This window comes from Parus major, chromosome 3 (assembly GCF_001522545.3).
Source record: "Parus major isolate Abel chromosome 3, Parus_major1.1, whole genome shotgun sequence".
Lineage (NCBI taxonomy): Eukaryota > Metazoa > Chordata > Aves > Passeriformes > Paridae > Parus > Parus major.
In genome coordinates, this window is record NC_031770.1 from 92,798,052 (window position 1) to 92,824,046 (window position 25,995).

The 25,995-nt window shown below is 37.7% G+C and overlaps 1 protein-coding gene across 14 annotated transcripts in view; it reads right to left on the minus strand.

Annotated features, from left to right (window-relative positions):
• The window catches only part of DLGAP2 (DLG associated protein 2), a 451,519-nt gene that overhangs the window by 24,174 nt on the left and 401,350 nt on the right, over window positions 1-25,995 (minus strand). For all 14 annotated transcript variants that reach the window (XM_015621029.2, XM_015621018.1, XM_015621017.1 and 11 more), the window contains 2 exons: window positions 10,175-10,524; window positions 53-138 (listed from right to left, as the gene is read on the minus strand). In XM_015621029.2, coding sequence (XP_015476515.2) covers window positions 53-138; window positions 10,175-10,524 — 436 coding nt within the window. The remainder of the gene's footprint in view (window positions 1-52; window positions 139-10,174; window positions 10,525-25,995) is intronic.

A 25,995-nucleotide genomic window follows, 5' to 3' on the forward strand; every position in this document is an offset into this window, starting at 1 on the left:
AATGCATGTTGTGTTATGAAAGGCTACTGATTTTTGAACATGCTTAAATTACCGTTTTTCATCTTCCACTTGTATTCCAACAGAGTGGTATTCCCGTAGACCTCTGCTTTCAGTATCTGAATCAGTTGCTGTTTCCACCTAATTCAACACAAAAGATACATCTGCAGAGTGAGCATTGACAACTCAGCATAATTTTACACACACTCATTCAAAATTAATTATATATTTAATCTCTTATTGTTAAGAAATACCTAGCACAGTAAAATAAATGCAATAGGTATTCAGCCTGGTATTTTTGTTTTGGTGCTCTGTCTTATTAAAGTTTTGCACAAGTACTTCTTCTAGGTAATTCCATATTTCAAACCCAAGCAGAAGCCATGACTCAGTTTGGTGGCATCAGGGAGTAAGTTTGGTCTGGAAGGGCTATTCTTCACATGAGAATACACAGGATAACCCTTCCTTATATTATTATAAACCAGTCTCATTATAGTCCTTGATTTACAAAATAAAATAAAATCTCGAGTAGCCCCATAAGCTTGCAAGTGATAAAAAGAAATGGAGCAATGAAATTTTATCGACAACTGTGTTGACAAATATGAAACCATTAAATGATGTGAGAGATACAGCAGAATGCCCTATATCACCTTTTTTATACAAGTCCTGAAAATGCTGTATCAAGCAGGCAATTTATGCACTTTTTATAGCATTCCCATCTGAAATACACTTACCAAAATATATTCACAGTAGTTTCCTTCAAGACTGAGACTTGCGTTTGCAAGTTTCTGTGGGATTTTATATAGCACTCCCCACCACCACACCGCCCCCAAGTCTTTGACACAGAGTAAGTGCTGCAGTATGCAAATTATACTGAATCAAGGGAGAATCAGGAAAAAAAGGAAAAGAATTGAACTGACATATCCTTCTGAATGATATTTTCGCTGTTGAAAAAAAAATATTATGAACCAGTGTTTCAGTATGCACACTCCATTTGTGAATTCAAAGAATATATCTGATGATAAAGATAAGAAAAGTTTTACCCTTGCAGCAGTCACAGGCATCTCTGGAAAGAGCTTAATGGTGTTTGCAGCTGTGTCTCAGCTGCACAGTCCCAGCCCCACCTGGTTTCTGAAGGGATGCAGGGACAAGGTGGGAGGAGGGTGAGAAACGAGTGCATATGCGGACTACACTTCCTGAGGAAGGCAGCTGCTGATAACTTCTCCTTCCATCTTTAAGCAGTAGCTCAGTGTACATTCACATGGAAGGGAATCCCAGCCAGCAACGAGAATCCTGTGTGTGAGTCTTGGAGATGTTCATGATAACAGCTAGTGCAGGAACCCTTTAGTAAATGTTAATGGCATGCTTGAACTACACAGTGTAGCACCAGGCACAGGTGTGCTAAAATGTCTGGCTATCAGTGTGACAACAGTCCAGGAAAGACACATTTCCCAGATATTCTCTTTATTCTGCATAAGGTCTAGGGGACAGTGCATGCTGCCATCTGTTTCCACCCTAGCAGCTGCATGGAAGCTCACTGTATTCATTTTGATGGGCAGTGCATTAAGAGAACTGAAATATCAGACTTGGTAACAGTCTCCAGAATGTGGTGTTGTCAGTAGAAAGATTCCTCTAGACATTGGCAGTAAAGAAAACCCCTCAAACACAGAGGTAGCAGCTTGGAGGAAAAAAAAGCCAGAACAACCAACTGAAATAATAGGCAAATTGGCTTCCTAGTTAAGGTGGATCTTGGCTGCAAGATGAGTGAGAAGCTTCAACTGCTTGGAGGGGTCACAATCTCTGAAAGAACATTGCTCTACGGAAAGCAGCCATGAGGTCCAGTTGTTGGCACAAAGAGATGACTGTCAGGAAATGCAGACTTACCTATAGCAAAGAAGAGTCTGAATGAGCCTTAAATAACAAATTGTAGTCTAAGTGAGTGACTAGGCACTCACCTAGTCCTTTCAGTGATTTGAGGAAAGCTACATATAAAACACATTAGTTTCCTGAATTAACTGAGAAAAGAATGTAGGCTGCTGGGGGGAGGCAGAGAGGGAAGTTACACTTGCAGCTTTGACTTCTGCAATGAAACTTCAGTCAAACGTGTGGACAGGTTTTGAAGAGTGAACTCATTCTCAGAGGTAGAGGAGATGGTTGAGAGGGGACTTCACAAATATCTACAGGAATCTGGAGGGAGGGTATAGAGAGGATATTTCCAGGCTCTTCTCAGTAGTGCCAAGCAATAAGACAAGAGGCAATGGGCAGAAACTGAATTCAAGGGAGAACTCCTTTACAGTATGAGTGACCAAGCAGAGGAACAGATTGCTCAGAGAGGCTCCCTGGAGATATTTAAGAGCCATCTGGATGCACTCCTGTGCAATGTTCCCTGGGATGACCCTGCTTTAGCAGGGAGGTTGGACCAGATGACCCAGTGTGACTTCTTCCAACCTGACCCATTCTGTGACTGTGTAGTGAATAAGAGCAGATAACAAAAAATGCTTAGAATGTGGCTCCTGGTTGCAGCTGTAGGAACTCTAGAAGGAAGATAATGTCCAAGCTGGGGAATTGTCTGGAGGATGTTGTTTGGAGTTGTTGAAATCCATAAAAACAAATGGAGTAATCAGGAAATCTAAACTGCTGCTAAGAGCTATAGTACTGGGGTTCATCCCAAAGCAACCAGTCAGTCTGAGTTAAATCACATAATTTAGGAGCAGATTGCCCAGAGAAGTTGTGGATACCTTATCCCTGAAGTGTTTTGAAGGCCAAATTGGATGGCACCCTGAGCTCCCTGGTCTAGTGAAAGGTCTTCTTGTCCATGGAAGGAGGTTGTAACTAGATGATCTCTAAAGTCCCTTCTAACCCAAACTATTCCATAATTTAATTCTATTTTATTATTCTACTGGACTTGGTCCAAGGAAAAGACCATCATAATTTCTTATTACTTTCACTTGTCGATCAAGTTCCTGGAACTTGTTTGACTGAGATGCAACTCCAGATGATGGTGTCAGTGATGTAGGCACAGGCTCCAGAGGGTTAAAAGCCTTAAGGTTTGACAAGGGAAAAGAGGTTTGTGGGTGGCCAGACTGAAGAAGTTGAGCAGGTCAAGGATTTATCAGGGCTTTCTGCTCACTCACATGGCACAGCATGGAAGGACAGAACATTGTGTACCAGTTCAGATCTGAGGCAAAGCCAGAGAGGGGAACCCAAGCTGACATCTCCACACATGTCAGACTTTGCCTTCAGCCCTTTCCAAAGCACTGCACTTCCTTCAGTGAGTGATATCCTTAGGATGGCCATCTTTATATAATGTCCTCCTTGGTATCTAGGGAGTGAGTCCTGGGGTATGAGGCGTAGGCAAGGCTCCTGAAGACAGAAATAGGGTAAGGAGGGTCAATGGTATCATAGTTTTGGGGGTAACATACGGCTAGCAATACTCTGGGGGTGAGCAGTGGCCAATGGACAGAGAATAGACATTTGCTTTCTACAGAGATGGCTCAGCAGCTCAAACATAGTGTTATCAGAAACATGGTGGTTCAAAGACATAAACAAGGAAAGGCCCCTACAGAGAACATCAATCAGCCCATCAATTTTTTCTGGAACAAAGCAGGCAGACTTGCAACACACAACCTTCTTCCTTATTGCATATCAAAACATACCTGTTTTTGCCAGCTACATTGTTTGGTTTAGTAGGAAATAGCAGGTCTTCTTCTGAACTCTGCTTCTGATGTGTGGAGGCAGATTTACCTTTTATATTTGGAATGGGTTGGTATCTTTCTATTGATGCAACACATCAAGAAAAAGTCTTTTTCATCTATCTGTTTTGAAGTGTTTGCTTACTGGCATTTCATCTGGAGATATAATCCGGAGTAATTTACCCAAGATGCAATTGATACTTAGAGTTAACAGGCACAAATGAAGTAATATGCTCTAAACTTTTATTTAAAAAAAAAAAAATCAGAAAAATGATGATCCAGGTATCAAAACAAAAATATTACTTATCTCTAAATATAAACACTTGCCAAATTATCCTTCTTTCCAGCTTGCCAAGACTGACACTAACTGAATGACCTGATGATTGCCTTGGTATTTTAATGCTTTCATTTTCTCACTATGCCTTGTAACAGCAGGAGAATGTCAAATTTGTGTGTGTGTGTGCAGGCAAAATCTAGCATTGCAAATATTGTAACAACCAACAAAATGGAGGCAAATACCAACACAAATAAAAGTGGAAAATAAGACAGTAATTTGCAATCATAAAGAAAAAAAAAATGAACAAATAAATTACATTGCTCTATGACAGATATTGTAAAGACTTGTGCTAGAAAACAGCAGGAAACTCTTTAATCTGATTGGCCAGGCTAAACTCAAATGAGCAGAGGATAAAAAATAATGATTGTGTGGCTCTTGAAACTCAAATAAGTTTTACTAAATTTGTTTTTATATTCCTTGATTCATTATTTTTTTAATATTTACATGGGTTCTAAAAGCTTTAATATTTTCAAATTGGATTACAGTCTCAGTAAAGCAAAATCATATGAAAAATTTTATCTTTTATGTTTATGACAGCATCTCACTCAAAAGAGGAAAGAAAAATAGGAAGTCATACCCAAAGCAGAAGAAAGGAGTAGTTCTAATATAGTAAATCATCTTCCTCTCTCATTGCAAAAAAAGTTCCTTAAAAATCAGCATCTTATGCCATGAAAAATGCTGTTGAATGTCCTTATGTCCACTAGGCTTATAATATTAGTAGCAAATGTAATGGAGCACCTTGAGATTATTTCTCTTATCAATGATCCTTGTGAATCCCTTCCAACTCAGGATATTCCATGATTCTATGATTCTATGTCTTACCTTGCACAAGTCCTCTTCACATTCCTTGCTGTTGATACAAGGAGCAGACAATAGAATTACTCCTCAGAGATCAGTCACTGCTGACTGATGCAGCTCTAAATTTGGAAACTAGGTATCTGTTACTAACACTGCCTTGGTAGTAAAAAATCCACAAGCATATGGTAAGAACATAAAATTATTTGAATAAATGCAAATAACTATGGCAAGAAACTCTCTTGTTATAGTCAATCTTAGTATGTTTATAGGCACTCATTCTAACAAAGAATACATGAACTAAATTATTCTTTCAAAGTATTTACTATGCATTTTTAGATAATATTTTAACTGCTCTAAAACCAATCTTTATTTCTGTGTTAAAGCCTTATTCTGCTCTTAAACATGGGCACTGCAACTGCAATAATATTGCAGCATCCTAAAAATTCCAGTCCAAGCTTCTGTGCATACTGTCTCAAAGGTAGACTTGAAGTTAATAAATTCAATGCATAAGAAAACAGATTTTAACCTGTTGACTTCTGCTTCTCTCTCATAAACATTAGCAGTAAGAGTCCTTCAGGCCACATTATCACTCCCCATGCAACTTCACTGCCCTCAATGGGTTTTCACTGCTATAACCAATTTATTCTATAATTAGAGTTTAATAAACAATCTCTCTGATGATGTACAGGAAGGGAAATAATTCACCCTTCCTCTCTTGCACAGGCTTCTTAGTGATAATAAGACTAAAATAGAGTAGAAAACACTATTTTTGACACTAGATCAAGTACATGTAATTGTGAATTCAGATAACCATTCTTAGGTATGGGGAGACCTTATTTGTATGCAGTGACTTCAAAGCAGGAAAAACACTTCAAATAAAGCTACAGTACTAACAGCTATTGATTTCCTTAACTGATGAAATATTTTAACCAGCCAAAAACATACACTCTTTTAAAATAATTTTTATAAACCCAGCAAAATATACCTATACTTTCATGCTTTTGAGATTTTTTTGTGTCTCACCATGGAGCTCCATTTTGCCACTCTGCTACTTCCCAGCTGAACATCTGGACTACTCAAACATGTGGTATGGCACAGTAACTGCAAATTACCAAAAGGAGAAGCTTGAAAACTTCCTGTGATCTTTTAAGAAAGGACTTTTTACTAAAAATACAAGCCTGAGTTGAGAAATAGGATTCATGTCAAACTTATATGAGGTTGTAGCAAGAAAATAATGTACACAGTAGAGATTACTGATAACTTTTTTGGTGCATTTGATGCTAAATGTCAAATTGCTCTGAACCAACAAATATTCACTGACTTCTCCGGGCAAAGGACTTCATACACTCCTCTCACAAAAGCCCAGTCTGACAGTCATTTTAGGAGGAAAATAAACAATACTTCCTTCTATAGCTTTGGATCATTTATGATCCAAAAAAACAGTGTAATCAATGCAAATATTTCTTTTGATTGCTGTGTATACACTGAAGTAGAGCACTGACTAAAATGGTATAACCTAAACTGTACAAAGAAATTGTAGGTGCCTATCTAAGTACATTTAACGTATAGGTATATGTGTTAAAGGGAGATTCTAGTTTGAGAGTGCAGAATATCATGAACAATGTTTTTGCCATGTGAAATGAATAACTTCATTCCATATATATATATATGTGTGTGTATATATATATATATATATATATATATACAAAATTATGAAGAAGATCCCCTTTTGTCTTAAAAAGACTTTGGCAAGCAAGCTATTGCATTAATCTCCCTGGATACAGCCTTTAATTTATAAGAAGGATTTGTTCAATGTAGATTCTGAAGATTATAAAAAACCCACTAGGTATTTTGAAGCGTGATCTTCTGGTGATAAATGAAGATGACTGAGTCCATTCTCTACGCTACAATTAGTGCTTGTCTCCAAAAATACAACTGTGAATCAGCCTTCACACTTAGAACGTTTGTTTCCAACTCATTAGTTTCCAGGGTTTCTGCTCATTTTGATATCTTTTAAATAGAGAAGAAACAAAGGACTGCATGTTTTGAGGTACTTGAAATAAATAGGAGGAATTTCTTGACATGTTTTCTCATATATTTCACATTCCTAATGCTTTTAATATGAAATGGTTTATAACTAGAGCAGATTTGAAATGTTAATCATTAGCATATATACCAGCATGTGCAAAAGAGCGAGGAAAATCCTGGAAAATATCTTAGCAACAACCTTGTTCTGATTTAATGCTTATTTTACTCTTGACAATCTCTACTCTCCATTTTAATTCACATACTTTGATTAGTCTTTTGCTGTCATGTTAGAAGACAGATATGAAGTTTATATCTACTAGGATTACAAGAGTCTTGTTCTTTTTATATCCATATATTCTTTCAATTGCTGACTAAATTTTTAATCTCAAAATCAGTATTTTGAAATTCATTTGAATTTATAAGTCGGCATTTTTTTCTCCAGTGCCTATTGACATGCCTGACAATTTTAGTCTTGATTTAAATATGTCAGTGGAAAAAATTAAACAAAAAAAAACCACCGAAAAACAAACCAAAACCAAAACCAAACCAAGAAAACCCCCAAAACGAAAAGCCCCCCGTTATTTTCTGGACAAGCTTCATTTCCAAAGCTTTTATATTTTTGTTCAAAATTCCCATCTGGGACAGGACTAACATACTGTGAGATGGAGTCGTGTATCTGTGCTCTTGTCTGTCTCTGCAGAGAGGTGTTACAGATGTATAGCAACTCCAGTGCTTCCCCAGGAGCTTGGGTTCTCTGTGAATGTGAGTGCCAACCCTATTGACACATGCTTAGTCAGCCAGGGCTTTTTAAAAGGACTTCTATTCACTGCATGGACAGTACACAAATCACATTTCTCAAAGATGTGGAAGCCCTAGGATGGGTCCGTTGTATTTCCACTTGCAGTGGCACCGCTGGTCACTCTGTACCTTTGTTCCTCTCTGCTTCTGTATGAAGCTCTCTTGGCAAACATTCTCCCATCAACGTGTTAAAGGAGTGGAACAGTAAAAAATGCACAAATTAACCATCCTGATAGCAAATTAACTAATGCAAATAAATGCAAATTCAATGCATTACTCTGGCATGGCATGCTAATGAGAAAACAAGTCATTTAGTCAATCAACAAAATATGCAAATAGAAAACATCCTTTTCCAAGGTACTTTGACACAGAAGTCTAAGAGAAATTAAATACTGCTACTGTACTTTGAGTGCATAAATTATTTGTGTAGTTTGCAATAAGAGCATTCTACCTTGTGGTTTTATTCTGTACAAACTTAGCAATAGCAATATAACAAAATGTATTTCCTATTTAAAAATACTGCAGAAATGTATTTTTCACACTAATGTTTGAAGCTTAGTGCTGAAAAAAATCCTGAACAACAAAAATGTGCTCAGGATATTGTTGGAAATCCAACCTAATCTAATATCAAGTGGTACAACCAAGCAGTTTGTATTTCTTGAAAGATAATCAATAGCTCATCCTTCTAAGACCTGCTGTTGCAAACAACATTTGCCTTTCTCCATGTGTGCATCTGAGGACCAGTGTTACAGTCCAAGTGTCAGATGACAAGCTGCCATGGAAGATCCGCTGCCTGGAAATCATTGCACAGGTGTTTTTGTGGATTATAAACACCCATTATTAAACACATCACACATCAAAAAGGGTCAGGGCCCAGTGAAAAGTACTGGTCATCACCTGTAGTAATAAACAGGATCAAATGATGTAATCAAAGTTCCAGAATTAATTGCTGGAATATCAGGACTGACCATATCAAGACACCAACATTGATAAATACCACCATGCACAGTCGCTGTAAGGGAGAGATAAGAACAGCACTTGATTCTATTCCTTTCTGAATAGTAAGTTTCAGGTTAGGGGCTAAAAGCTACCAAAGATTTCTTTACTGCTCCTTTGAACTTTTCAGTGTTATCTCCCAGGCTTCTCCTCTGAACAATGTAGGATACACACATTACTTTGTAAAACATTTGAAAAGTAGCCATCTGAATATTTTGGTTGTTAAATTGAAGTTTACTCTTCTGCATCCAAAGAATCAGAAGCAGATACTTTTTTGTCAAGGAAATGGACAAACAGCTTTCTGGCAAAGCTGATTCCTTCATGTTAGTCTAATGCATTATGGAACAGCAAAATTACAGCATGCTAAAATGTTAACCTGTAAAGTTCAATCAACAGGTGTGACATGCTTAACCCAAACACTTTTCTATGACTATATTATGAAATTAATGGAAATGAAATTACTACTTTTTAAGGAAAATAATATACTTTCTTTTATATTCTTGTATATTTCTAATATACAGTCACTCAGTAGGCTTTTTTACATGGACGATTACCTTCTCAAGATCTATGTTGCTGTCTCCACAATACCTATGTCAAAATAAATGTCAGTTTCTCTATAGCTAATCTAGCAAAAGTAAGCACAAAAGTGAACCCAGTGATGTGAAAAGGAATATTCAGCAGAACAGAAGCCTAAATTTTCCTCTGTTCCTGTCTCAAAAAACTTTGCATTCTTGTGAGTTCAACTTCCCAATTTTTATTATTACTTGGTATTTCCTAAAGATTTGAAAAAATGACCATTTTTAGCTATCTAGTACTTACCATTTAGCAGCAGGAACAGGAATAGCAATCAAAATTTGCATTTGGAATTGTCTTATTTCATTTGCCTGAAACAACAGAGCTTGACTGAGCTTTCCACAGCCTGACACTCATTTTGTTAGGTGAAATAAATATTGTGGGTTTTGATGGACAAATGGAAGAATGCGCTAAGACTGTGTTTACTAATGTTATTTTATTACTTCCCATCTCTAATTATGCAGTATATAAAGCAGAACATTTCTTTCTCTTTTTTGGTACCTTCCTCCAATCACAACTAACAGGGCAAGGGTCTCTTTTTAGGCAGAATACTTGAAGATTGAGTGACTTTACACATTTTCCAAGGTCAAAAGAGAAATATAATGGAAAAAGTACAGTAAAGCATTTTCAAGCTGATGAAATTCTATAAAAAGGACTGTGAATTCATGGAGAGAAGGAGATGAACATGCTGTTCACCTGTAGCTCTGCAGTATAATTTTCATATCAAGTGGTAATGACAGGTAACCTCCCTAGAGATTTATTCATTCATTTTCTCCCAGGTACAGTGTATTAGCCGAAGACTTTTCTGCACAGCCATGATGTGAATTGCAATTAACGCTAAGCAGCCAGGGGTTGTTTGTTAGATTATTAGAGCAAGTGAAGCTGAATGACTCATTCTATGCTAGTTACAGGAAGAAGACAAACAATTCATCACAGACAGATGTTAATGATAGACTACCTGGATCCCTATAGAGGAACGCCGACTCTTAAGGAACTCCTCTGCCTTTGTCACCAGGATGGCCTTGTCACTGGTCCGTATGGAGGTGCTCTGGCTCTCGGCCGCGTGGCGCTGCGCAGCCGCTGTCTCCAGGGCCAGGTTCATGGCCTTGTTGCTGTCCAAGCTGTCAGTGGAGTTGTACATCCCTCGCCCATCCTGTGGCCACGGGGATATCCTCTGAGTCCGGCTGTCGTGATATGCATCCTGGGTGGATTCTGTGCTGCTCTGTGCCGTGACGGAGATCAGTGGCTTGGAAGTGGTACGAGGGGGTACTGGTGGTGGTGTTTTTTTGTAACTTGTATAAGTTACAGCTATGGAGAGAATTAAAAGAAAATAATAATAATAAAAAAAAAAGCAGAAAGAAAAAGAAAAAAAGAAAGAGATAAATCAAGATTAATCTGATGGAAACTTGAGAACAGAAATCACCTTAAGATTGTGCTGCTTAATTGTGATGGTGTAATGTACTGCACTTCATAAACCTCACTAAAGTGTCATTCAGAGTCATATGGCTATACAAAGAAACATTTCATTTCAACAAGGAAGAAGGAAGGGGTGGAAATGGGAGTCCCAAATTACAGTGAAGATGAAAGAGAGTTAGCGAGGATATGTGTGTTAAGACTTGTGCTGGATAAGTACACACTGAGGCTTCTGAGATTACAGGATAAAACTCATAAGAGAAATTAAGGATGATTTTTTCCCCCATTCTTATAATCTGAACTGTGAGCTTTGTACTGATGCTGTATATGAAGAAAATAGCTTCAATATACTGGAATAAAATATTATTCAACAACTTCTACTTTGTGGTATGCCACACTTTAACATTTTAAAATCCTTCCAGGTACTCTGGTCTGAATTAGGCAAGGTTGGATACTTACTTGTCAAAGAAGTATATATTTTAAAAATATCAATAACATAAAATAACAATACAGTTAATAAAAGGAAATTCAAGGCATGTTAAAATATTGTAATATATGCAAAGCTATTGAGAATTTGATGAGCAGAGCAGTTCTGAGTCTGGTTTAACATAGATTCTGTCTTCCAGAATAAGGCTCAGGAAAACACCCAAGAAAATGTTACAGATGCAGAACTGTGCAATACTGCTTCCTTAGAAAAATTAAAAAAATTTAAAAAATTAAAAAAAATTCATAGAGATTACTATTTAGTCATTAATATCACACAGCTGAATTTTTTAGTTGTCTAAGCCCACTCTACAGTTTTCCACTTTTGGTTTTTTTGGTACTAATAAGAGTATTTCTGTTGTGGAAGAGCGTTTTCCCCAAAGTACATATAATCATAATTCTTAAAATTAGCAGCTGATAAAAAAAATGCATTGTGATACATCAGCCTTCATTCCTGTATGGAGAAACTGAGTATCCTTGTATATTTACAGGAGTAAGTTTGTCTTTGTCTGCTGTTACTAAATGGATTGATATTGCAAGTGACACAGGTAACCTTGGAATTGGGGTTTCTTGAGTCCAAAAAGGATTCTATAAAAGTTCCTCTTCCCATTACACAGGGATGGGCTGATGAGCAATGAAGTCAGCCTCTCCAGTTGTGGTTTTTTTTTTTTTTTTAATATAAGGCTATGTTGCAGCTATCAGGAATGAAGAGATTGGTTTAGGAATTAACACCTTGGACTGCTAAGTCTGTATCACCAGGCTAGCTTATGTGAACAGTGAGTCTAGAGAAACTGACTCTTAAATGTTGCCTCTTGATAATCATAAATAAAAGTGTTACCATACATAAAAGATAGAAAGGCTGATCTAGGAAAGAAAGCCTTCATTTAAAGAACATTTTGAATTATTGATGCTGCTTAGTTCTGGTAGAGATTTAGAGCCTTGCTCTGAGCTAAATTTCTCTAACAGGGTGAAACAAGTAAAACACGTGAAACATGCTCTTCAGAATCTGAGATTGTGCCTTTTTTGAGGTACAATTTTGTTGTCCTATCACCAATCTTATCTCCTGTCACTTTTGTAACCAGCAATTAAGAAGAAAGGAAAAACCTCAATATTTTTCAAATGCTCTAGGGAGTACAGAAAGTTCACAGAAGGGGGAGGCTGTAAACTTAGAAATTATGACAGTGTCTAATGTACTCAAGCAGTGGGTATGAGAAATGTTTCACTAAGAGATTTGCCATAAAGCTGCTCCCCTCCTTTCTCCCTGCAAATGTAGATGCAAGTGATCAGCGTGCTGGGAAATATTAAAATAGAGAAAATGGGAAGAAATGAGGTGAAATAGGGTGAACAATGTCCAGCACAGAAAGCCAGTTTTACCTGTAACATAAGAGAGGTTATCGCTATCATAACTACTTTACTGTTTTTTACATCTGTCTTCATGTAAAAGAATAGCAGTGAATAATGAAACATATGGTTAATGTGATAATGAAACATCACAAGCAGGTACATCCCTACTACTTGAGCAGCAGATCTGTCTAATGAATATAAATGTTAAACTGCTTCTGCAACCCTTCATAGCTGACTTAATCTTCATTTACATTTCTGAAAAAGAAAAATTCTCCCTGTGGCAAAACCAAAACAATTTATTGTCTTTTTTTCTCCCCCTCACTTTTTTCTCCCCCTAGGACTGAATATTTTATTCAAAAAAAGGCTGATTATTTCAGTGGGGTGACACGATTTAAAGCCACCAAGTATTAGAGTTACTGCAGTATTCTGGCAAGAATTTGATTGTGAACACTAAACAGAAATTAAAAATCCCACAGATGTTCAACATCCACTAGACTGGCAGTTTGTGATAAAGTGGCTACATGTTTGCAGTTAAATATGGCAGGAAGAAATTAAATTAATTCCAAGACAGTAACAGAGATCAAATATTGAATAAGGAATAAAAAAATCCATCTCTACACTGTTAATGAGTTCATATCTGGAATAACAGTTTCAAGGACAGAAATCTGGGACTAATTGGAGACTAACAAGATCAAGTAAGAGGACAGAGACATGCATTTGGGAGTCAAATCTTGCTACCAAATTCTATTTGCTTAAATCACTCAAGTGAAGTAAATGGGATAACTTCATGTGTTGCTGACTTAAGAGATGACTACATAACAGATTAGGGTCTTGTTAAAGGAGAAAATAACACAGTAATCCACAGTTTACTGTTCATGCTTGGGTTTAGATCTCTAATAAATAAGTATTTTATTTCACTTGAAAATTGTTTCCATTAATAATGGCATCTGGGAATAGTCCTGTTGACAACAGTAACGCTCTTCTATCGTGCCTAGTTGTTGGTCCTGGCAATCATAAATATAACACATTATATATGGGAAGAAACATTTCCATCTTCTAATAGAAAATGAATTTCTTATTTATCATCTGCCTATGCTGATGGACAGGGGCTCCTGTCACCTTTGCATCATTCTCTACCCTGTAAATTTTAGTCCAAAGCAAGCATATAAAACCTCCTTAGCACTGCTTCGTCTCTTCCCCATTTTTTGCCACAATTCTGCAAATTCCAGAGCTGTGTAGGATTTTGCTGGCCCCACAGAGAGGGTTGGTGCTGGGCAATGCAGTCCTGGAGTGCTGAGCACTGACTGAGGACAGTGCCCCATAGCTCCACAGGGCACTGGTGATAAAAATTGCACTGGGAACAAGAAGGGTGGGATGGAGAATTCTTGTCTTCAGCAAGGACAAGCTGAGCATCAGAGGCAGCACAACAGCAGGAGATGAGACCAGCATGAGGCAGGGGTGTGAAAGAATACAGCACCAGGAGGGCAGAGCTGATGCAGGATGGCTTCAGACAGATTTAAATTGTGGACTTGAGCAGATCCCAGAGACCTGCTCCATGTTTGGACACATAAAACATCAATCCAGCAAAACCTCCTGTTGCTTCTGGCGCTGACCAAAGATTTCTGATTCCTTTAGTTTTCTGATTTCTTTAATTTTTTAGTGGTTTTAGTGTGTGTATCCTGAGCATTGCTGATATTTCTCTCACCAGTCCTGCTGCTGAGCAATGAGGGTCAAGCAAAGTAAAAGCAACAGGCCTCTGTAATGCTGTTAATCAGCTTGCAAAATCTATAGCTGCTCTGAAATGCAAGGAAAAAGAAAGTAGATGGCACAAGACATAAATATGTCTTCTAATGAATAAACTAGAAAAAGAAAGTAAAATTTTCTTTCTAGTTGTATTCAAAGGCTATATTGATATAAGGAGCAGTTTTTTGCCTAATCTAATAAAGTCGGAAAAGTATTTTTTAAAATTCCTAACATACATTCTGTCTCCCGCTATTAGCTTATAATAATCAATCAAAAATTACTAAAATGGTAAAAAAACCAGTTCTAATTCTAAACCATGTGGGTATTTCAGACTCTTATTTGAATCAAAGTATTAGATGTTTGGTACTTGCCTCACTTCAACATAAATATGTTCAATTGGGTCCACTAGATTTTCCTTTAAGGAAGGGCATTGTTAGAAAAATAGACAGAAAACAAAATGGTTCTGTGCTGCTTCATAGTGGGCCAGATTAAATAATGATGTAAACCCATATAAATTGTTCAGGAGAAATGAGAAGGTAGCGATGCAATACAACATGCATTAATTTGTCACCCAGTCAGGAAAAAGTGTAAAATGTCAGATTAGTTTTGTAAGGATTGATATCTTAAGTGCCAGACCCTCACATACACAAGATTGCCTACCAGTGCTGAATTTGGCACAGAGGTGGCTATGAATGACCTGTTCTGTAAAACCCATTAATTTTTTTTATGTGCTGCATGATGGCAGCCAGGCAGCATGGGGCACAACCAGAATATTTCCGGATAATTCATAAGCAACAGTTTAACTGATAGAGCTGGAAGCAGAATATCCCACTTAATTTACACTGCATTTGTCTAAACTTGCTAGAAGTTGCTTTTAATACAGCCATGGAAGTCAGTTATTCCACCCATATTTCAATGCCAACAAAGTTTATACTAGAAATAAAATCAGTAAAATAGGTCACTGTAGATATAACTTCAGGTTAGCTATAGACCTTCACAGGCACAAGGCAGCAGGAGAAATGCCATCTATTTGATGAAATAGCAGTGGCCGTGGGTGACATTCAGAACACCTTTCAAAAGGCAGCCTTTTAATAAATCACCACTTTTGGTCCATTTGCAAGATAGAATCACCTGAGGGGTTTCTACAAATCAATATAACCATTAAGCACTTAGTCAAAATAACATTATTTAGGCTGAGATCACAAAGTTAGCTGGATGATGAATTTACATGAAAGCACCATCAATTAAAGGAAATGGTTGTGGCAGGAGTAAACACGATTTTCTATTTGGTAAGGAGGTTTCTTGAGAAGGAGGATAATTACTCTGCAGGGAGCTTGGAGCTGCCCTGGAGGCAGAGGTCCCAGGGGCATGCTGCTGAAGGCACACAGGGCTCCTCTGAGGAACCACACAGAAACACAATGCAGATGCCAAGGCTGGCACTAGATCTGCTTTGCACAGGGAAAGTCAATACCAACCCTGAAATTATTTCAGAAGAGGGAAAAGAGATGTTCTCATAACAAAAGGTGACAATGAAATCTAATCCTGTATCAAAAGAGTATTCAGTTTTGGAATAGTTTTTGCATATACCTTTTTAGCCAAAGGCTTTGGAAGTCCCAGCTAACATGACTGAAATGCCCTTAAAGCTCTTCACTGTTCTCCATCATGGTCATTACAATTTCTGAGTTACTCCTAAAATAAAAATGTACATATGGGTGCCTAACAGTTACTTCTCAAAACACAGAATGATGATAATTAAAAGAACATTAAGAAATCAAGGGAGACTTTTGAGAAAAAAAAATCTCAGACATCGAAAGAGTTTATTTCTCACATAAAGAATTATTTTTTTGATGGTTTTTCTAACAAGGTATAGATGTCAAAAATAAGAATACAAGTCCCTGTTTAAAAGAGAGGGTGTTGGGACACATCTTTTTTATATGGCTCTTCTTCCACCTACACCGATCTCCGATTCCAAACATCATTAAAAGGAGACTGTAGTGTCAAACAAGCCAGTTTAATTGTGCAAAATAATCTTCTTTTCTTAGTCAAATTCTGAAATGTTACTAAGGGGTTTCTTGCTTGAATCAGTTATACCCTTGAAGTTCAGTCATAACAAAAAGATTTTAACATGCTTAGTTTTAACATGTGTAGCCTCTGATATTTAATTAAGAAAAATCGATCTCTTAGAATGAAAAGGAAAATGTTGAATCAGACTGTTTGGATCAAAGTAAATCAGTAAATCAGTCTGTTTGGATCCAAGCTTGCCATTTTCAATGTGTGCCCTCAGTGACCACCTCAAAACCTACACGGATGATTGGGGTCTCTGCTTTCTCCTTTCAGTTCTGGAGCAGTATGCGCTCAGGCTGCACAGAAAAAAAGAGTGATTTGCTCCATTATCTGACCCTAGACAGGCACCTGAATGTAAATCAAGTCCTTCAGAGTGCTCCTCTAACACACCCACTCGTACTTAAATTGAAATATTGTCTGTCTGTATGTGAGTGTAGGGCAGGCGAGGGAAACATCACATACAGACCAGGGCTCTCCAGCTCTTTCCTTTGCTGCTCCCTGGAAAGGTCCACACCTTTGCTTGCTGCTCTGGTGGTGAAAGATCCTGTGATTTCTGAGGGCATTCCATGTTCAAGAGTTTCTCCATTTTTAAGGTAGTTGAGAGTGGGTTTTTTTAATTGTAAGGATTTTCAAACCTTGCAAAAGTAGTCATTAAAACTTACCAATGTCACATTGTGATTAAAATTCAAGAGATAATTTTGCTTTTAATTAAGTTAATTTTTAAAATTAAATTCTGAATAAATTTCTCTCTAACATAATCAGAGAGATACTTTAGTGGTTAACTTATCTTTCTGCTTCTTCCCTTTTCTCATTCAGACCTCCATGATGAATGCTAGCCAGTAAAGAGACCAGAGAGCTTCTCAGTAGAGAGAGTCTCAAGTTCGGGCATCTGTGAAAAGACCCTGTTTCTTTCTTTGAGATTAAACAGTAAGAAACAGTGATATATATATCTATCTATCTATCTATAGATATATAGATATAGATATATATCACTGTAATATATATATATATATGATATAAAAATATCAGAGTGATATTTTTATGAGGTTTTTTTTGAATGACTGCTTACACTCAGATGATTTTTATCAGCACAATTTATATGATGGGCTGCACTTTATTTAAATTATGTACTTGAAAGCATTGTCTGGGTTGTATGCATCTACAACTTTGTAACCTTCTTCCTGATGGATCATTTTACATGTCTTGTGATTAAGTAAACCTGGATATTTGTTACACCCTAAAGTCAGATGTTAATTGGTAGTGTCATGTTGGCATAGTCTGTGGGGGCAAAATGTTGTATTTATCTTGTGCCAGTATTTTAAGTAGGGTCTTACAGTAGCAGTGAATTACATCAGACCTTCAAGACAATTTTTGGGAACCTTCAAGACAATACATGGGAATCCATCTCACCTCACATTAGTCACTGAAAAATCCCCAGTCATCCAGGTCTAAGTTAGCTGTCCAATCACTTTTAGAATTACTGTGAGAAAAATAAGCAATTCTGGTGGAAATTCTCGCCCATTTTAGATGCTTATTTTACCAGGAAATGAATCATCCAATGCTTTTCTCTGTCAACCATAAAGACAACCATGGACAACCAGCTCAAATTAGGACATCTAATTTTGACTACTACCATCACTGGGAGTGTTCAAGAAACAAGTGGGCTTGGCACTTGATTTAGTTGACATGGTGGTGTTCAGTCAAAGGTTGGACTTGATGAGCTTGGTGGTCTTATCCAACTTTAATGATTCTGTGGTGCTATGAAATGCCTAAAGGGATGAGATAAACTCCAGCCAAAAGCTCTGTTCTTGTCTGTCCTGGGGTGACTTTATGATACTGGTATCCCCAATCGTCTGGTTTATGTTATATATTAAGTTCTGCACCTTTAAGACTGGCTTTGAGAGCAAGAGAGGGGGAAGAAGAAGCGCGCAGTTTGTGTTAAAAAAAAACATCACTCCCCCACATCCCGGCTCTGGACTGTGGTGTCTGCAGCACAGACAGACAGCGGGACAGAGCTTCTCTCTAGCTTTTAGTTAGTTTTAGCTAGCTGAGGCAGAGGAGTTCCCTGGACTGTTTTTTCCCTTTTCACCTGGATCTGTGCAAACCTGCTCTGGACTGAACACCCAGCCAAACCCCGGGAGCTCACGCCTGTGACCCACCGGGGCCTGGGCCTCGGCACTTTCCAGCGCCGGAGGGACTGATAAGAACCTGAGCGAGCCGAGCTACACCACATGAAAAGGACTTTTTCTTCCTAGACTTGCCATCCCATCAAACAGCGAGAGGTTTTATTATTTAATATTATTCAATTTCTGTTAAATAAACAGCTTTTTCCACTTCTCTCCAAGGAAATTTTTTTCCTTTCCCAGACCAGTTGGGGGGAGGGGTCATTTGAATTTTTTTCCCCTGGGGAAACCCCCATTTGGAGTTTTCTCCCAAATTTGCTCTAAACTAGGAGACTGTCACACACTGTTTTGCAATGGGACATAACCTCTCCTGTCTTTTGTTACCAGTGATCATTGGAAAGGTGGCAGTTTCACCTCCCCTGCTCCACATCCCCTGTGTAACACATGGGCTGGTGCTTATCTGGCTCTGTCACTTCAGCCTGCGCCGGGAGTCAGTCACACCCCAGGAGCAGGATGACCTGAGGTGTGACTAGAGCACTTGCTTTATGGCTTTTTGGCTGTCAGTCTGTGCTCTGAGGAGACAAGGACGAGAGGGAGGTCTTTTGCATGGATTAATAGAGGATTTATTGTTCTGGGGAATCTTGGGGGCAAAAGACAGAAAATGCGAGCATGCAACAGCTGAAATAGGGAGGCGATTCAAAGGGAGGGTACAAAGCATCAGCTAATCAGAGATATCCTGGGGAGGGTAAAGGCAGGGTTCACAAAATCATCCTCCAGTGAGGGAGGTAGGAGGGGAAATTGGGCCACATGGACTAATCAAACGTTGAAATTTAGGGGATTTCCAAAGTAAGAATTCCAAGACTCAGGGTAGATTGACAGTGTGGGATGGGAGGGTCTGGGCAGGGTGATAATTTGGACCCAACCATCAACTTGGGCAATAACAGAACATACCATTAACAGGAAACACACTGCAACATCTGTGAGCAGGATGGTAAAGCAAATCTGAATGGAATTTGCCTGCAGTAATGACTGAAACCTAATTTCCTGCACCTTGATCCCTTCTGCTGAAGCTAGTACATAGCAGCCAGTACCAGCTTCGCCCAAGGTAGCTTCATAACTCCAGACTGGAATGAAAAGCAAACCTTTTGTATTTCTAAAATTTGTTTAATTTTATGACCAGTTTGAGGCACTAGATTAGACCATACTGTTAATCCCACTGAAAATGTTGATATTGAAGTCAGTGGAATCTGTCCAATTCATACCAGCTCAGGATCTAGACCATTATATTAACATATTATTGACACAGACAAGAATTGTGGTTCCTATTTACAACTTTTAAGAAAAGTTTTTCAAAATAGTGCATCACTGAGACACTGCTGCCAAACGAATTACATATAAAAATCCTATTTTTAAGCATAATGAATCATTAGTATGGCACATAACCTCAACTAAAATTTACTGGAGTAAGTCAAAATTACTGGATGAGATTTGAAAAAAAAAAATAAAAATAAATAAATAAATAAAAAAAAAATAATAATAATCTGTGTCTGCAACAGGTTAGTCTCAATATTCAGAGTAGATATTTTTAGGCTTCAGTTCTGTACATGTATCTGATTTTGTACAGGAAACTAACAATTAAGTGGAAATGGGACCACTAAATTTGGAAAAAGCTGGAGCCTCTACAGTCTCCCTGGAGAAGAAATGTATAAAAGGAATTACTGTAATCAAGTAATTCAGTGTGCAAGATGTTACCTCCATACTGAGAAAACTTAGGTCTGTAGGCAGCTCCATATTACATAAATGATAAATATGTTTTGACAGTGTAATTAATGTTAGTCTCAAAACAGAAATGCAAACCGAACAAGACATCAAGATCAGAAACTGTAGGCCTTTGCTAAAATTAAAAGAGATGTGGGCAACACAAACCTCATAGATTGCTGATGGATTGCTTACAAAGGGTTCTATTTTGGATCAGTTAATTAGCAAGAAATTATAGCCTAACCAGTATCCTGTAGATGGCACAGTGAAGTGCTGACAGCTGTACTGCTCTTCTAAACAGTTCCTATGTGTCTCTAAAGTACTGAAGTTGCATTAAAAACCACCATCTCAGTTTTTCAGTTACAGAAAGGAAAACTCTTAACTATATTTCATTTTCAAAATGTGTGTGTGGGTTTTCAGGAATACAGATTGCATTTGTCACATCATCAACACAGTAAGAGACAAAGAGAAAAAAAAGTTTCAAACACTAAAAATCACTCTTCTTGTGCTACTCTTCTCATATTGAAATAAAACAAAAAATTGAAAATGTTTTTCAGTAGAATTTCTTCTCGAACTCCCATGTATCCTTGTCACTCAATTAATTTAATTTCCAGCAGCCTCCTAAACTCCTCATAAATCTATTATATAGGCTTATAACTGGTTTTGTTTTTTCTATTTTCTATTCTCTTTCTTACAGTAACTATGTGTAGCTTATAATTTTATTTAACTTCCAGTAAGGAATTTTAAGATTAATAGGATGAAGAAAATAATTTGCTTACTTACCCTTAAGGAAGTGTTGCATAATTTTATCACTATATTATGATAATAATCTGACATTAAAGAACTTAAGTGATTAGTAAATATTTCAAACAAATGCAATTTAATATCTTAAAAAAATTAATTTAATCTGCAGAGATTACAAGTCTGGACACAAACTCAGAGTGCACTTTTTTTTGTCAAATCCAATAACCATTTTACCCAAGAAGCAGATGGAATCAGTATGAGTGTCAAAACCAGTGCTAAGAAAGCTACTTGCAGGCTCACAGCCCTGTATTTAGGTGTGGAAAATGATGCTGCTGTGTTTTGATCTCTCAGATTTGTAATTCAGAGCATGGTTTTCTCAGTTATCCTTGTTTGCAGTGGGACCTGAATTTAACCTTAATTTTCATCCTATAATGTAATTTGAATAGGTTTAATTTTTGCCTTAGATTAATGGAAGCAGCTAGCTATACAATTCTATCATTGTGGACTATTTTAATAGAGAAGAGAGAAATAGGGATGTCCAGAAGACCACTTCATAATGGGTACAAGTTATAAAGGACATATATGTTCACTGGCTATAATTAGATGTTAAGGTGATTGCCTTTGACACCTACATTTTAATATATGTATCATGTGAGATGAACTTTTATGACAGAAATTTGTAGAATTTCTTTGACTAGGGGAAAAAGAGAGAGGAAACACATATATTTTTCTGGATATAGGAATGTCCCAAAAAGTAAAGAAATGCATACAAAATTTATGACTCATTGATGTGTCCTTGATATGCTATTCTCATTCTCAGAAAGCCAAGTGATAGGTTACTCACTTCAAACTAAGTATTTCCCATAACCCTGGATGTCCTCTAGCTTCCCTTGAGGAGTAGTAGTGTGCTGTTAGGATTGCTCTGCTATTTGTGGTTTCCAGTGTGTATATTTTAATGGACTGACCTGTAGCCTTACAGCAAGTAAGACTTTGTCAGGAATTTTCAAAGTTGTATTTGTTGACAATAAAACACCTCAGTGTAGGCTGAGGTTTGTTGATTCTGTGTTGTGCACGATATAATACATACACTGTATTCAGTCTGAGCCAAACTCACCAAAACATGGGTACTGAAGCTTTCTTCCCTAAACAACAGCTTCTTGTCTAAAACGTTGCAATTCTCTTCTAGGTCCTGTGTTGATGCCTCAAATGTCTCAAATGGTACCAGCCAATTGCCTTTGAACTAATCAGACTTTGTTATCATGGGAACTTAGCTAGATTGCACAAAAGTATCTATGTTCAGTTGACTTGACCTGGAGGCTTACCCAACACCCTTCAACTAACCTGTCTGGTCAAAGGCTAATTCTGTCAGGTTGTGCCCTAGGAATGTCACCAGTTTATTTTTTCTGATTCTCTGGAAAAAGTCCTCCCAGTATGTTTTAAGTATCAGGTTTATCAATTGTCTTTCTAGGGTAGATCTGAGTCTGAATGAGTTTCCTCATGCAGAAATGGATCAAATGATGTTTGCATAGCTAGCACAGCAAGGAATGCCATTTCACTGCAAATATCATTGTTATGGCTCCTGACATATAGACCTTCAACAAAAAAATAGGACTGAATGCATGCAGAGCTTCTGAGAAGACTCCTTAGAGGTTATTTTCCTTCACAGAGGAACCCAGGAGGAGAAGCACAGGCAGGGTCCTTCCTTCTTTTTCACTGCAAGGAAGCACGATGGAGCTGGTGCTTCCAGGGTCACGCACCCTGTGTGTTTCCCTCAAATGCACAGACAAAGCCCTCTGGCAACCTCAGGGTAAATAGCTGGGCTGATATTTACATCTGCTGCTGTCAGCTTCTACCATGTCAGGAAGGGTTCAAACTGAGCAGTGAAACACCTTCCTTGGATGTTATATTTTTCTGATAAATTCTACTCTTTTTTTTTTTTTTTTTTTTTAATATAATACTATAAAGAAAACATAGCTGAGAAAATTCTCTGAACAAAATAGCTTTGAAGCCAAATTCTGCCAGGGGAGACAGCATAGGTGTCCTTTTTAATAAAAAAAAAGCTGTCTGGCAAATCCAGTGGTTTACAGAGGAATTTTGTCAAGCACAGAACAGCAGGAGCAAGAGAGAAACACTCATTACACATTTTTAAACTAACTGTAGGTGGAAGTCTGTGACTTTGCTTTTTATCTTTGACTCTGAAGATAATTTGCACCAGGGAGAATGAAAATATGAAAAGCTCCTGGCTACTGTTCCAACTGCTTTCATGCCTCATCAGCTTGAAGAGGCCAGACAGCCCTGATTAGCACAGCCTTGCTCCATCTCTAGGAATCCCAGAGTTGTGAATAGTTGTGGCTGTTGATGCCCCTTGCCCATCCTGTCGAGCTCCTTGAACCAAACTCTTTGTGTCACCTTCATCCTAGTGACTTCCTGGTCCTTTTCTACTGTGTAGAGCTGCTCTTGAACAGCATAGCAGCAGGACTTCAATATGTTTAAAAAAATTAAAGACTAATTATGATCTCCAGATACACCCAGGGCAATGAAAATTATGTGTGTGTATCCAAGTGTAGAACTGGGCTCATCATTTGTTAGGATAAAATTTATTCTCACACAGTATAGGAACACAAGCTGGCACAGCATCAAAGGATTAACTCAGGATGCCCAAATGCTCCCAGAGATAGATGGTGTTTCCTGCAGAGAGTTAGAGTGTCAGATAATTCCATAGAGCCCCAACAGCAATTAAGAAAAGTTGACATAATAAATTATGATTGAGAACACATCCTTCTATATCTTATTTAAACTCAATGCTTTGTGTTTTTAAACATACCTCTTGTGGATTCCACTGCTAGCTATTACCTAGCAATGGATACCAGTAAAATCCTCTCAGACTGAGCATTTCTATAGACAGAACAGAAATTGTGGGATGTTACTTCATGCATAAGTTTTCCTTCATTTGGCTGGGTTTTCCTAGCCACAGTGCATCAGATTAAGAAGATCCAAACAGCCACCTGGTTGAAGTATCTCATACTTGAGGAAGTAAAAGAAAATCATACATCTGTTGCTCATAAATAATTTTTCTTTTAAGAACTGAAGAGCATTTTTTCCTCAGTTTTTATGTTTATACACATTTATAAAATTGCCTCTGAGCTTTCTCTTCCCCAAGCTGATCAGCCCCGACATTCTTATGTTTTCTCATGGGAGGGGTGTCATATGTAGTAGCACCATGACTTTTTCCCACCTTTGGTATCCTCATATGTGGCAAAAAACCTGACAAACCAGCAAATCCTAAAAGCAAGAACTAGTGTTATTATTGTTCAGACAGTAACCAGTAAATCAGTCCTTTTAGGGTTTGAAGGGCTAGCCATGCTATGGAAAGGTACAATTTATCCCTGAAATATCATATTCTCATCAGTTTATTTTTGTAAGCACATGATTATGCAATCAGTTCACTGACCATGAGAGTTTTGTATCTAAGTATCAAACATGGGCTGTAAAAATTCACCTTACATAGCTCTTTATTTGAAAATGGAAAGCTGAAAATAGCTTCAAGTCAGGAGAAGGGAAACCTGTAATTCCTCAGGCATCCTGAGTAATTGTAGGAGCTCTAATTGAAAACTCCCTCATCCAATGTGACCTTGTTTGAATTAATTGGTTTTGGAATTAGTACTGAATAGTTCAGTAAATGTGGAATTCTCTGAAGTTTACTCATTGCCAAGCAGAGTCCAGCTGACTAAGAAAAGTAAAATGGCACAAAGACAGTTCCCTACTTTTCATCTTCCTCAGTAAAGTCTTTAGTAAGCATGAGTTTAGTTGAGCTACCTATGAATCAGAAAAAATGAGGTGCGTGTACAACTGAGAAAATCATTAAGGTTGGAAGAATTACACTGTGCTACATTTTCTAGAAAAATTAAAAAATTTATAGAGTATACTGGCAATTTAAGGCTATCAACTATATTCCCTTAATCTAGCAATTCTTCATGCTAAATTTCTCTCAAGATTAGCAGGAAATCCCTGAAGTGGGAGAAATTACTTGGGACTGACATTTAACATAGGACAGAAATCCAGAATGCCTTTATGTACCCTGACCAAGTTCCCATTGTGCTGAAGTGCATAGCTAGGTGGATTCTTTTATCATTAATCCATTCATTTATCATTAATCCAGTAAAAAATACTGTTGTAGGCAAAAAACCTGGGTTAGAGGAACACGTGGAGTAATTTTAAGAAACTGAAAATGATCTTCTCTTTTATTCATCAGACTGAAAACCAAAGAACATAACAGAGGCTGCTTAGTCCGTGCTTGCTGCTGGAGAAGGATTTAATACATCTAATTGAGTCACATATTTAGTATTTCTGGCTGGCTGTTTCAATTTGAATATAAAAGCTATAAACACTGAGTAGATATTCTACCTGATGGGTAAACATTGTAAGCAGTGGTCCAGAGGTGAAGTCTTTCTCTCAATAAAGAAGAAAGTGTTTTATACAATGTATATATTGTCATCAGGAAAAAACAGGTGTGCCCCCACACCTGAACAGATGATAAACTGAATAGTTCAGTAAATGTGGAATTTACTGTGGATGATAAACTGATATTCAAGTTGGCCAGAAGTGCAAATACCAAGTTACTCTCTCTTTCAGGGAAGGGGTTTTAGCATGTTCTGCTTCACAACAGACCATCCTAACTGCTACCTCCGTTACCACTACAATTCAGTGTTTCTGCATGCATTGTGCAAGCAAACTACAAAACCTGTAAGGAAACATTCTGAAATAGTTTATAACATACCGAGTGGTTAATATGAAGGACTCTCTCTACAGAACTTGCAACAAAAATAAGTAGACTTTGTCAGACAAAGGAGAAATTAGGGAGGGGGTGATTAATATCTTCCAGATGTCCTTGTTGCTGATGTTTTCATAGCACAGTACTGTACCACAGTATCTGAACTATTTTTCAGTAGGAGAAGCCAGGTGTGGCAGGTGGGATAAGGTGTTACTGCAGCACTGCTCCCGACCTCCTGCCCTCCATTCCTCTGCAGCCAGGGCTTGCTGCGGGCTCAGCTGGCGGTGGCACAGCCCAACATCTCTGTCACCTTCCTTCCCACAGCACCCTGCCACA